We start from the raw sequence: 14531 nt of genomic DNA, 5'->3' as shown, positions 1-14531 counted from the left end.
ATGCAAAAGATCATGGTCTACTTTTCTGTACACTAGTCTGAGAAAAAGCACAGCGGAGTTCCTAGTTCCATTGAGATTTTCTATATCTCCAGCAGCCAAACACAAGACATGCATTGCACTGTTAAATTATTTTCCCAATGTCCGAAAAGGAGTTTCAATTAATGCCAGTGGATGAGGTGTTGATTGCAATGGGTTTCGCAGGTGATAAGGGCGAGTAGTTGGCAGTGAAGGAACAGAAGTTCATCAAGGAAGCTCGTTCCTCTGCAATCTAGTTCTATAACTTCAGTAGCATGTTTTTATCTAGTAGTTTCTATATTAGTTGTTGTTAATAAATATTGGACAAAAATTTGATCTCCTTTTGTTAATTTTAATATAAATACTTAAAGTACCAAAAAGTGTAAACAAAAATATATTTTAATCAATTTTTAGAGTATTGTATCTTTTTTTATTATGGGTTCACTTTCTTGGCATGGGAATTAGAAACCGACAAGTCTTTAAGATGAAAACAATAACAACATAAATTATTAGTATAAAAGAGTTTTAATAAGTTAAAATTATATAAAGACAATATTTACAATTATTTAAAGGTACGTAACTATATCTTGTTAAACAATAATAGTTTTAATCATCTCCCTGTTGATTTCAAAACTGATCAACCAAAATCAACTTCATACCACTTTAGCCATTACTTACCGATCAGTCTCTTAATAACTTAAAAATCATACTTTGTATCAGTAAATAAGATATAAGTTTGGTTGGTTTTTAATTATTTGGAAAGAGTTGGATTTAAATTTAAAAAATAAGACCAATTGGATTTTAAACATGATTCAAGAGAAATTGTTTATATATTTTTATTATTTTCTTATCTATTTATACGATACATATAAATATTTAACTGTTGGGAGTCTCAGTGACAGGTTCTTTTACTCAAATTGCCAACCCCTTACAATGAGGCATCTTCTCTATATTTATAGTGCTTTCGCGGGCTTCCTAGGATTCTGGGCTTTTGGGCTCTTCCAGACCGGGCCTTTCTTGGGCTTGGCCCAACATTTGTCCCCCCCAGTTGGAGCAGATCTTTAGATGTGCTTGTTTTGCTCTTTTCTTCTTTTTTTTTTCTTTTTTCTTTTTTTTTTTTGTCTTTTGCATGCGAGAAAACCTTTTCGCTGTCCTTCCTTGGGAAACTGCGAGGTGCTAAAAGAGTTTCCGACGTGACTGGTCAGTGCCTCGAACGCTGTAATATTTGCTTCGAAACCCTCTCCTTTCTCTTAATTGGTTTTCCAAGATCCTTTGAAATTCTTTCTATTAAATATTAACACTTTGCTTTTCTTTTGCCAAGCTTTCATCTTTCGCTCTCTCTTCCAAAGATTGATCGATTTGTCTTGCCTGTTGAAGCTTTCCGTCAGGTATCCTTTTGTTCTTGACTTCTTTACTTTCTTTTCTTTTTTGTAACAATGTCCACACCCCGTAATATTGTTACTCGCGCTTCGAGTTCTCGTGTTCCAAGGCCTCCTGTTAAGGCTGACGATGGTCTGTTTGATGGGTTGACTCCCCTTGCGCCTGTGTCGATTCCTCACTCATCTTCTCATAGTCTTGCTTCTCTAGAAGGTGACTTTGGCAGTTCCGAGCGCGTTGATCCCTCTGTGGAAATTTGGGGAGAGAAAGACGTTTTGGGTTGGGGCGACATGATGCCTCCTGAGGGGATGTCTTTGGATGAAGTGAAACTGTTTAGGTCCAAATCTTTTTTTAATTGTAACAGTGTCATCACTCCTAGGTCTACTGATTTGGATAATCTGGCTCGCTATTGTGATTTTGGGATGGGGTATACTTATCACTTCCCCCAGCCTGGGGATTGTTTGTGGGATCATCCCGTTAAGGGTTGGCAGGCCATTCCGATGATTTTCTTTGAGTTGGGTTTCCGGCTCCCTATGCATCCCTTGTTTAGTGCTGTTTTTGAAGTTTTGGGTTGTGGTATTGCGCAACTGTCCCCTAATGCGGTAGCGCAGATTACTGGGGTGGCAGCCCTTGCTCATGAGCTCAAGGAAGATCCGACTCTTGAGTTACTCTTTTCACTTTTTCGTGTGAAGAATTTGGGCGGTCAATTGTATCTTGATAAGAAGGTAGGTCGGGCTCGAACGGTGAATGTTCGATCCTCTAACTCAGGATGGCACACCAAGTGGTTGTACTTCGAAGGTCCTGGTTTGGAGCGTATAGGCGCTTGGAAAGACGTCTCAAAAGTTTGGCTGAAGACCTTCAATCACCTTCCCTTGCTTCCTGATGTTACGTTACGCAAATTCTACGGTGATGAAGAAAAGTTTACTTCCGAAGATTTTGCCAAAGATATTTTCTTGGCTAGACGCTGTAGTAAGATTTGTTCTTTTTATAGCCTGACAGTTGTCTCTGTGCTGTGTTTAACCTCGTTTTTCTTTTTTCTTCTTTCCAGTGTCAGGAGGGCCACTTAAAGCATTTATTCGCTCTAAACCTAACATGATTAGTGATAGCGTCCAAGCTTTGCTGGTGAAACGTGGGGCTTCTTCCCTGGTGGGTCGTGCTCCTGAAGAGCGTGGGCCTGAAGAGTCCTCTTATGTTCGTGTGGATAACGCTTCGGGCGAAGTCACTCCTGACTTGATTGTAGGTGAGAAGGTAGATGACACCGAAGCTGTGATGGTGGATCTTTCGACCAAGGATAGGAGGAAGCTCCGCCGAGAAGGAGATAATACGCCTCGGCTTCGTATTAAGCGGCCTCGTGATTCGGTGCCTCGGCCCCCTGAGATCCCAACTCCTGTGTCTTTCAAAATGAAGGGAAAAGGGTTAGCTCTTGGTGATGATGAGGAACCTGAGTTGGATGCTTTGGTTGAGTCTGCTAAACTCAACTTTGAGCAGGTAACGGCCCTTTTGTCTACTTGCTCTTTCTTTCGTTCTTCTTCCTTCTCTCTTTTCTTCTTTTTTTTGTTTGTTGATGTTGTTTGTAATGACGCTTGCTTGTAATGACGCTTTTTGTGTTGTTTTGGTTCACAGTTCGTTGCTGACTTTGAGAAGTTGATCACCTCGCCTCACTTGTTGAGTGGCGGGGCGGAACTGAGCAAACTGAAATATGAGGTTATTGCCCTCCAGGCTGGGCAGCGAGCTGTTGAGGAGAAGTATCAGGGTGCTTTGAAGTTGGTCGAGTCTCTCCTGGTTGAGAAGACCTCTTTGCTTACTGATAAGGGGGCCCTTAATGATTTGGTTGCTTCATACCAAAAGATTGAGACAGATCTTTCTGCTACTACTCGTGCTCTGCAAAAAGAGAAGGCCAAGCTCATTGTTGCTGCTGCTGCGGAAAAGAAAGTGCTAGAGGATGAATTGGCTGCCACTAAATCTGCTCTCGCGACAAGTGCTGACGAGGCCTTCAAGTCTCTGGAAAACGGTTATGTCCTCTGTTGGGACCGTGCCGTGGCTGCGGGGTATGACATGGTGGAGCACACTTTTCAGAAGTATTGTGAGGAGACGGCCATGGCAGTTGATGGTGTGGGCTCTTCCGTTCAGGGTGGCGAGAATGTTCCGGTTGAATGAGGTGTTAACTTGGGGGATGCCCTATAGGTTTCTTTTGTAATGACTTTATTATTAGTTCCTGTTGCTTCCTTAATCCTGAACTTATCTACTTCTTTGGTGGGTGTTTTGAACTTATGTCGATAGGTTATGGTAGTTTTTTGCTTCAAGCCTTATTTGGTTCCTGGATTTGCGTTTACTTTGAACTGGCTTGTTTCCTTGAATGGCTTATAACTTGTTTTGATGATTTGTCAACTTGTTGTTCTTACCATTGTTATATTGCTTCTGACTTGCTGTTTTATTCCACAAGTATTGGTTTATTTGGGTTGTTATTGTTGGGATAATTTAGCGATACTTTCTCCCCCTTTCTCATTTTTTTTTGTTTTTTTTTTGTTTTACGGATTTTGACTATGCTCTTTGGTTTCTTCTTGTGCCGAACCGATATGGAGTGTACTAGATTTCTGTTACGTGCGAGGTGAATGTATTTTGTAGTTTTTTGGTCACCTACTCATGCCTCGAATCATATAAAAAGGATGGATGTGTTTTAGCGGGGATAACGCAAGTTGACGGGAATATAATTTTTTGTAACAAGTAAACACGGCGATGATAATGTATGAAATGTGTCTGTAATTTGGCCTCTTGAAGACATAAGCTTGTTTATTTAGACAAATCCATGAACGGAGGATGGGTATCTCAGGCGTGTTAATGTATGAATGAACATAAGGATATCTATATTCTAGATACTAAACAGGTAACACGATTATGTTAATAACAATATTTGAGCATTTTACTTACTACCATCCCACGATAACTGAGCGTAGTACGAAATCCAAAACAAACACAGCGTCTTATAACGTTAACCCGTGGTTACCAGGCGGCGCATAGAATTCAAAATGAACTTAGCAGGATTAAAGATAATACATTATGTTTTTTGAGCAAAAGTATAACCGTAGTATTTGGTTTATATACTCCCGTTTTGGCCAGTGATGGGGCCTTGCAGTAGTGCTGGGAGCTGTTTTAGCATTGTTACTGGTAGTACTTCTTTAGATGGACAGCGTTCCAAGTGCTAGGAACCGGCGAGCCGTCCATGCTCTCTAGGCGATAGGTTCCTGGCCTGACCACCTGGACCACTTTGTATGGGCCTTCCCAAGGTGCAGACATCTTTGAAGCTTTGGCTGGCATGGAGGCTGCTGCTTCCCTGAGGACGAGCGAGTTGACTTGGAATTCCCGCGCCTTCACCTTGGAATTATAATAGCTCGCAGTTTTCTGCTGGTACTGGGCTATTTTGAATTGTGCGTTGTTCCTTGTTTCTTCGATTAAGTCGATATTGGCGTTCAGGCCCTCCTGTGACGTCTGAGGGGAGAAGTGATGGACCCTTGCAGACCCCATGCTTACTTCAAGGGGTAAAACGGCCTCTGTGCCGTAAGCCATTCGGAAGGGCGTTTCACCCGATGTGTTCCTGGGTGTGGTCCGATAACCCCATAGGACATTAGGGAGCTCCTCTACCCAATTTGACTTTGTATCCAGCAGGCGTTTCTTTATCCCTTGCAAAATGATTTTGTTTGTTATCTCCACTTATCCATTTGCTTGTGGGTATGCCAGTGATGATTTTGTGTGTTTAACCTCCAACTGAGACAAGGTGGATTCGAAATCCTTTCCCGTAAATTGGGACCCGTTGTCGGTCACCACTATTCGTGAGACTCCAAATCGGAAGACGATGAACTCCATAAAGAAGTGAATTACCTCAGTTTCTCTGATGCGGGCTAGTGCCTTGGCTTCCACCCATTTAGTGTGATAGTCCACTGCCACGATGATGAACTGTTTTTGTCCTAAAGCTTTTGGTAAAGGACCGACAATGTCCATTCCCCACATGAAGAAGGGGCATGGAGAGACTGATGGGGTGAATGATACTGAAGCCCTGTGGTTCATAGGGCCATAAAGTTGGCATGGGTGGCAATGTTTGGCAAACTCTTCACAGTCCTTCCTGATGGTTGGCCAGTAAACACCATGTCGTAGTATCTTTAGAGCCATATTTTTGCCTGCCAAGTGCTCGCCACATATTCCTGAGTGTACTTCTTTCATAACGACTTGAGCCTCCTCCGTTCCCACGCATTTTAGCAATGGTTCTGTCAACGCTCTCCTGTATAACCTTCCTTCCATGATGCAGTAGTCCTTTTCCTTGTTTGCTAACTTTTTCAGCTCATTTTTATCAGCCTCCGTTGAGCCACCTTGTATGAATTGCATGATTGGGGTTCTCCAGTCTGTTACCTCTTCGATGACGTGAACGTCTGTGATTGTGGTTGATGGTTGAATCAATTCCCGTATGTACACAGGTTCAGCTATTGGTGCTACCGAAGAGGTGGCCAATTTAGACAGTGCATCAGCCCAATGGTTCGCCGATCGGTCGATGCAATTCAGTGACCATGAGGCGAAATGACTAAGTAGTTGGGAGCAGATTTTTACGTAAGACACCATGCGGTCGTTAAGTGTTTTGAACTCGCCGTTTAACTGCTTTACTACTAGCTGAGAATCCGAGAATATTTCTATCACTTTTACCTCGAGATGAGAGGCTAGCTTTAACCCGGCAATCAGGGCCTCGTATTCTGCCTCATTATTCGTAACGGAGAATCCTAATATTACTGCTTGCTGGACCTTGAACCCTTCAGGGCTTGTTAAGATAATGCCTGATCCGCCTACTGATGCGGTGGAAGACCCATCGGTGAATAGTGTCCAAGATTTGTCCGAGGAAGATGGCTCCTTGATGATGCCTAGGTCTGTGGAGAAGGTGCATTCTGCCACAAAGTCTGAGAGGGCTTGTGATTTGACGGAATGTCGTGGGTTAAATTCCAAATTAAACTGGCTGAGTTCTATGGTCCATGCTGCCAGGCGACCTGACATGTCGGGGCGATGGAGTATTCTTCGAAGGGGTTGGTTCGACATCACCGAAATCAACCGGCCTTGGAAGTAGTGTCTTAACTTTCAGCTAGCCTTGACCAAGGATAGTACCAACTTTTCTACATTGGAGTACCGTACTTCTGCTTCTTTAAGCATATGGCTCACATAATAGATCGCTTTCTGTTCACCATTCTCCTCTTTTACCAAGACAGTAGCGGTGGTTAGGTCCGCGGCTGACAAATAAATTTTAAGAGGCTCGCAAGGTTCCACCTTGGACAGTATGGGCGGCGATGCTAGGAACTGTTTAATGGCTGTAAAGGCCTTCTCACATTCGTGATCCCACGTGAACGTGCTAGATTTTAGAGCTTGTTTGATGGATTCATGGAGTGGGAGGTTACGCTTCGAAGACTGAGGGATGAACCGTCGCAGTGCTGCGATGCACCCGGTCAAGGTTTGTAATTCCCTTAAAGATTTGGGAGACGACATGCTTTGTATTGCTTTTATTTGTGTGGATCGGCCTCGATGCCTCGCCGGGTCAGCAGATAACCTAGGAACTTTCCTCCTGATAGACCAAAGGATCATTTGGCTGGATTGAGCCGGACAGAGTGCGCTCGAATCCTGTCAAACGTTTCTTTTAAATCTGCCAAGTGGTCGGTGGCCTTGACGGACTTTACTATCATGTCGTCAACGTAGATGCTCATGTTTCGGCCGATTTGGGGGGCGAAAATTTTGTCCATTGTTCGTTGGAACGTGGCTCCTGCGTTTAGTAAACCAAATGGGACAACCAAATACGCAAAGACCCCACGGTGAGTTATGAAAGCCGTGCTGGTTTGGTCTTCTTTGGCTAATTTTATTTGATTATAACCGGAGAACGCATCCATGAAAGATATCAACTCATTCCCTATGGTGGAATGGATCAATTGGTCGATGTTCGGTAGAGGGTAAAAATCTTTAGGGCATGCCCTGTTTAAGTCTGAGTAATCTATGCACATGCGCCATTTGCCATTGCTTTTTTTTTACTAATACTGCGTTTGCTATCCATTTGGGGAACTGCTCCTCTTTGATGAACCCGGCCTCGAGGAGTTTATTAATTTCTGCCTCAATGGCCTGCTGTTTTTCTGTTGAGAAAATCCTCTTCTTCTGCCGTACTGGCTTGATGCCTGGCTTAATATTAAGGCGATGGAGTGCTATCTCCTCTGGAATTCCCGGCATATCAGTGGCCATCCAGGCGAATACGTCTTTGTATTCTCTAAGTAGGGCGATCAATCCGGTCCTGATTAACGGGGATAGAGATTTACCAATCTTAATTACCTTGGAGGGATCATCAAGTTGGAGCTCAACCTCTTCAGTGTCCTCAATAGGTTCACATACCATTTTTCTTTCTTGGTCAATTGACTCTAGCGGTTCATCGGGAGAAGGGTTCTCAGGCTCGATGGTGACCTGATTGACTGACTTACTGCCCTTTCTTTTAGGTACAACACTATCATTGTAGCACTGGCGAGACATTCCCTGATCACCTCGCATTTCTCCTACACCGAACTCCGTTGGAAATTTCATTTTCAAATGGGTGATGGAGGTGATTGCCCGTAGAGCCGTTAGGGACGTCCGTCCTAAGATGGCGTTATAACAGGAGACTGAATTGACCACATGAAATTTTACTACTCGCCAAGTTTGCTGAGGGGCGTATCCAAATAACACCAGGAGGTCGATAGTGTCTACAAACTTAGGAACATACTCAGCATGATCATAGCTTGATTGACCTCTAAGAGCGGAGTCAATCAGCTCTTCTGACACTCCAGTGATTACCCGCTTTCCTCGTGCTTTTTCCACTACTCTCTCCTCCTCAGTTGAGTAATCCTCCCGTGAAAGTTGAGATGCCAGTAGCTTAGCCTCTAGTGTAGCAAACCTTTGCTCCATTGTTGTCTTGATTTCAACTAGCTCCTCCCGTAGAACAAGATTTTCAGCTTTCAAGTGTTGAACTTTGAATTCCAGAGCCTCAAATTCTGTCACAGATACAGTTGGAATAGTTGTTTCAAATGTAGGTTGAGCTGTGGGGTTCTCACTGATACGTTCTGTAGGTGTTTCTCTCGTGTCACTCATAGATTGAACACTCCGCGGGTTAGAGGGTTTCTGTATATCAATTTCTGTTGGTGTTTCCCTCACACTCAAAGTTGTTCCAGCATCTATATTGGATGTACCTGCAAAAGAGATCTTCTTAGCCTCTTATAGAGAGGTCACGGAAGGTGCAGTGAGGGTTCGTGAGCCCTCGTCCTCAGTTTCCTCGTTAGATGAATCTGATTCATAGGAAACAAGTTGCCAACTATGCGAAGGTAGTGAGTCCTTAATTGGATCCTGAGTTGGAATCTCAGGGTGGGTAGACACAGGGCTCGAAGGATGTGATCCTTGAATTGGCGAAGCACCCTGGTTTCCCACAACTGCCTTTGATGGCGAAAGACTTTGTGACAAGTCCTCTGTAATTGGCACACTTCTTGATATGAGGGGCTCAGAAACAGATTGCCGTTCACCTTCCAGAGTTGAAGAGTCCCCTAAGGGATCTGGGAATGTTCCTCCCAGGGGGGTAGACAAGGGTGGAGATTGTGGCAAATCACCCAAGTTTCCCCCAGAAGCATGTGAAGGCACTTGACCCTGAATAGGATCAAAAACAACAGTGTCTATCCCTGACATGGACGACAAAGTGTTAGCAACCGTCAATTCTTCAACCGTGTGTGCAACCTCACTGTGCATTGAAATTGTATGTGGTTGAGGTGGTGAAGAAATAGACATGTCTGCAGATGCCTCAGTAACTATTCTCTTGATTTGACTAGGAGACAGAGCTGCAGAATCAGAAACATTCTCCTTGTGTGGTGCACCACAGACACTTTCTCCCTCGTTCTCAAATACATCAAGTGGTTGGCTAAGGGGTTGAAATGTTTCTGCTACAGTAGTTTGTGTATAGGTGCCTGGGTTATGAATTTGTGGGTTGTCAAATTCACTGGCACGTGGAGGAAGTGGAGTGAGTGGATTGAGATCCAGTAAATTCTGAACCCAATCTTCAGGTGCACTAAATGACAAGTTATCAGGATCAGAAGTAGGCATACCTGATTGAAGTACTGGATTGTAGGTATTCGTGAAGAGCTCATCAATATCCCGCATTTCATTGTCATTGGTTTCAGCTTCAGTGGGTTGGATAGGAACATCCACGTCATCTTCAGAATCAGTGGTATTGTCCTGCAGGGAATCTTCTCCATCATCAGATTGATTATCATTTTCAGAAGAGTTCTTTGCAGCATCCTCCACTATTACGTCCTCTTCCTCAACATTCTGAGCCTCAGGAATTTCTTCTGGAACAGCAGGCTCAGGTTCAGGTTCAGCTTGTTGCACAGGAACCTCTTCAGCAACCACTGGATCAGCAACAGGCTGAGCAGGTGGTGGAGTGGATTCTGATTTAGAAATGCTTGCATGGCCTCAGGGATCACCACTTGTTCATTGTTGGTGTAGTTCTGATGGTTTTCCAGCATTGAAATGACTCTTTTTGTCATGAAGCAAGATATGTTATTGTCTGCAGTTGGATAGACAGCACATTCAGTAGGGGTCAGCATTTGATTCAGCACTATCTGGAAGAATCGAGGATATAGGAGCACGTACATGACTAGCTTTCCTCAGAGAATCCTGAAAAGCTCCCATTATCAGATGACCCAAGTTGATCCTTGTATTCTGTGCTATTGCTATTCCAATCTCTTGATTGAGTGTTGTAATGCCATGAAATCCACCAGTCTTGGGTGCAAACACATGGGAAATGGAATTAAAGAAGAAATTCCATTCCCTAGGCAAGTGTCTGACATACAATTTGGATGGAAGTTCACCATTTGTTTCCCTCTGACAGTGGATGGCATAGAAAAATTTATTCTTTCAGCTCTGTCAGGTACTGCTTCGAAATCCTCTGTTGGCAGTTGAAGTGTAGTGTTCAGGGTGTTTTCAGTAATTATCAGTGTTCGTCCCTGGATGACACATTTAATGCCAAGTACCTGTCCTTCATTTACAACGGAAACAGAAGACAGAAAATCTCGAAGTAGAGACTTGTTAAGCATTACAGATTCAGTTAAATCAAATCTAGTAAAAGAAAACTCAGACATATATCGAACCCAGCGTCGATAATTTGCTACCGTAATTAAATTATTATTTTCAACAATTGTGAAATTTGTGTTCGGAATATCAAAATTTGCAGCCATTTTTAATTAAAATTAAAAATGATTAGAAATTTCGTTTCAAGAGAAATAACGAACAAATATTCACTTTTGTTACGAAAATAATTAGTTAAATACGCTCCGAAAAACTCTAAATTCAAGAATTTCATATTTCGATGAAATTACAATATGTTGTTCCTCTCGAAATTCTAAGAATTGTGGTATCGGTCTTGCAAATTTTCGACAACAAAAACACGTAGAAATATAGCCTAGAAGTTCAAAAGTCTCGAAAAACCCTTTCGAAAAATGACGACGGATCGTAAATATTCTTATATGAAAGTGAAGAGTTTGTCAAGGGGATCACAAACTACTCTCTGAATTTCAAATGGACAAGATTTCGGTGTGTTTTTGTTCGATTAAACTCAGGCGAGTTCGTGAAAAAAGAAGGCAGTGGAGAGGTTTGGTTCCGTGTGTGTATATGCGTATATAACAGTTTTTGAAAGAATGAATAATTTAAAAAGAAAAACAACTGTTATATGCTCATATAGAACCGAAAAACTCTAAGTGTGTACAGTGTAACACACGGGAAAACGGGGCGCAACAATTGTAATTACCAAGATGCCCTCTATACACGCCCCTTGTGCATAGAGGCACAACTTGGACAATTATAATATTGCCCCCCCAGTGAACATAGATAGGGGAGTGTGGCGCAAGTTCTGAACGGACAATTTTGCCCTCTATAAAGGTGTATAGAGGCGCAACTTTGCTGACTTGGGAAAAATTTCTACGTCAAAATCTCATTCAGCTCATATACACTGAACAGAGGCGCAAGGTTTGACTGAAAAGTCAAAGGTTGCGCTCTGTTGATAATACACACAAATTCAATCATTTTATCAAATAATTTTGATCGAAACAAAATAATTCAATAAAGTGTTGAAAAATTCACAATTAATTTAAATAATGTTAAACCAAATTAATATTAGTTAAACAAAATTTAAATAATTATGCTGCAAATATTTTAATCAAAATTTAATTAATGGATAACTTAAATAATTTGAATTGCTTCAAATTCATTAATCAAATATAATTAAAATATGAATCAAATAAACACTAATATTCATTAATTGAATATAAGTACTTAATTAATTCAAGAAAATTAATTCTAAATATCTACCACATAACAAATAATCACATAAATATATAAAATCATGCAAATCACATAAATCATGGCAAATAATTAAAATTAATTATCAGAAAAATATGTAAAATACTGGATGCTCTTTGTAAAGTCACAAGTCCTGAAAGTATGGACATTTTAAAACTTGTGAACTTACGAACAAATTGCAGTTATTTCTTGTCTAATTAATTAGACATATTTAACATCCCAAGTTCACCAACCAATCTAGAGAAAGTGGATTCATCTAGTGGTTTAGTGAAGATGTCTGCAATTTGTTGATTAGTAGGTACGAAATGTAACTCTACTGTTCCATTCATGACATGCTCGCGAAGGAAATGATACCTAATATCAATATGCTTTGTCCTGGTGTGTTGAACAGGATTGTTGGCAATGGCAATGGCACTCGTGTTATCACACAGAATCGGAATTTTATCCAACATGAGTCCATAATCTTGTAGTTGATTTCTCATCCACAAGATTTGAGCGCAGCAACTTCCAGCAACTATGTATTCAGCTTCTGCTGTAGACGTAGACACGGAGTGTTGCTTCTTGCTGTACCATGACACCAACCTTCGTCCAAGGAACTGACAGCTTCCTGAAGTACTTTTCCAATCAATCTTACATCCTGCAAAGTCAGAGTCTGTATAGCCAATCAGATTAAAACCTGTGTCTTTAGGGTACCATATCCCTAGATTGGGGGTTCCCTTAAGATACCTAAAAATACGCTTAACAGCTATAAGATGAGACTCTTTAGGATCAGCCTGGAATATAGCACATAAAAAAGTTGCGAACATGATATCTGGCCCACTAGCAGTTAAGTACAAGAGAGAGCCAATCATACCTTGATACTTCGTGATGTCAACTGACTTACCAGATTTGTCCTGATCAAGTTTGACAGCAGTTGGCATAGGGGTTTTGGCAGGAGATGCTTCTTCCATTCCATATTTCTTCAGAAGATCCTTGATGTATTTAGATTGGCAGATAAAAATACCGTCAGGCTTCTGAATAACTTGAAGTCCTAGGAAGAAGGGCAATTCTCCCATCATGCTCATCTCATACTTGCTCTGCATAAGTTTAGCAAATCTCTCGCACAAAAGATCATTAGTAGAACCAAATATAATGTCATCGACATATACTTGTACAAGAATTATATCATCCTTATGCTTTTTATGGAAAAGAGTTTTATCGATGATACCTCTGGTGAAACCATTTTAAAGTAGGAACTTGGAAAGAGTGTCATACCATGTTCGAGGGGCTTGCTTCAGGCCATAGAGTGCTTTGAAGAAAAAGTATACGAAGTCTACAAATTCCTTGTCTTCAAACCCAGGGGGTTGTTTAACATAGATTTCCTCCTCTAGATCACCATTCAGGAATGCACTTTTCACATCCATCTGATATACTTTGAAGTTGGAATGTGCAGCAAATGCTAAGAACATCCTGATTGCTTCAAGCCTAGCAACTGGAGCATAGGTTTCATCATAGTCGATTCCTTCTTCTTGCAAATAACCCTTTGCTACCAGTCTTGCCTTATTCCTCAAACAATACCATCTTCATCCAGCTTGTTTCTTAAAACCCATCTAGTGCCAATTATTGATTTTCCTTTAGGTCTTGGCACCAGCTTCCAAACTTTCTGCCTTTCGAATTGATTGAGTTCTTCCTGCATTGCAGATACCCAATCTGGATCACTTAGAGCCTCTTCAAGTTTCTTTGGTTCGGTCTGAGACAAGAATCCAGCAAAGTTGCATTCATTTTGAGTTGCTCTGCTAGTCTGCACTCCTGTGTCTGGATCACCAATGATTTGTTCAACAGGATGGTCTCTACTCCATACCCTTTATCTTGGCAGATTCAATCTTGATGATTCACTGTAATCATAGTTGTGTTGAGTGTGATGACTAGTAGATCCACTAATGTGACTTGCTCCCCCTGAGCTGATGCTAATTCTATTTGATGATCCTCCACTTTGCCCATTGTGATCATGATGGTCATTTGTATTGTTGCCAATACTTCCTCTAGATGGTTCAGGATCAGCATTTCCTTCATTTGCATTAGGTTCCCTAGTATCAGCTTCAGGTTCATCTTCTCATATGTAGATGTCATCTGAATTCTCAAATTCTAGAGAATCAGATTCATTTTCCTTTTGAAGACTTGGGAGCTTGGTATCATCAAATCTTACATTGATGCTTTCAATCAGCTTGTCGTCATTGATCAGATAAACCCCGTAGGCCTTAGACTCTAAAGAATAACCCTGAAAAATGCCTTCTTCAGCTTTGGCATCAAACTTTCCTAGATGCTCTTCCTTTAGAACATAGCATTTTGCACCAAACACATGAAAGTAGCTCAGTGATGGTTTTCTGTTGGCCATTACTTCATAAGGAGTCTTATCCAAATCTTTGTTAATAAGGGTACGATTTTGAGTGTATCAAGCAATATTCACAGCTTCAGCCCAGAAATAGATTGGAAGTCTTGATTGGCTAATCATTGTCCTTGCTGCTTCAATCAAGGTCCTGTTCTTTCTTTCTTCGACACCATTTTGTTGTGGAGTCCTTGGAGCTGAGTACTGACGAGAAATACCCTTATCAGTACAGAATTAATTAAGAACAGCATTACGAATTTCTGCACTACACTTTTCCTTATTCTCTAGATATTCAATTCTTTCTTTAAGGTTAGTGTTCATGAGTTTCTCTAAAGCTAACTCGTCTATCCGTTCTTCAAGTTTAGCTATCTTTAGAGAGAGACTACAGTTATCTGAT

General features: G+C 41.4%; 1 protein-coding gene across 1 annotated transcript; it reads right to left on the bottom strand.

Moving 5' to 3' along the window:
- Positions 1-5100: 5100 nt before the first annotated feature.
- Positions 5101-6423, bottom strand: LOC108201246 (uncharacterized). Its single transcript, XM_017369539.1, has one exon. The coding sequence runs from the start codon at positions 6421-6423 to the stop codon at positions 5101-5103; it is 1323 nt and encodes a 440-aa protein (XP_017225028.1).
- Between the last annotated feature and the right edge of the window lie 8108 nt (positions 6424-14531).

This window comes from Daucus carota, chromosome 9 (assembly GCF_001625215.2).
Source record: "Daucus carota subsp. sativus chromosome 9, DH1 v3.0, whole genome shotgun sequence".
NCBI classification, from domain to species: domain Eukaryota; kingdom Viridiplantae; phylum Streptophyta; class Magnoliopsida; order Apiales; family Apiaceae; genus Daucus; species Daucus carota.
Note: the sequence above shows the minus strand (reverse complement) of the source record. Positions and strands in the feature narration are given on the sequence as shown.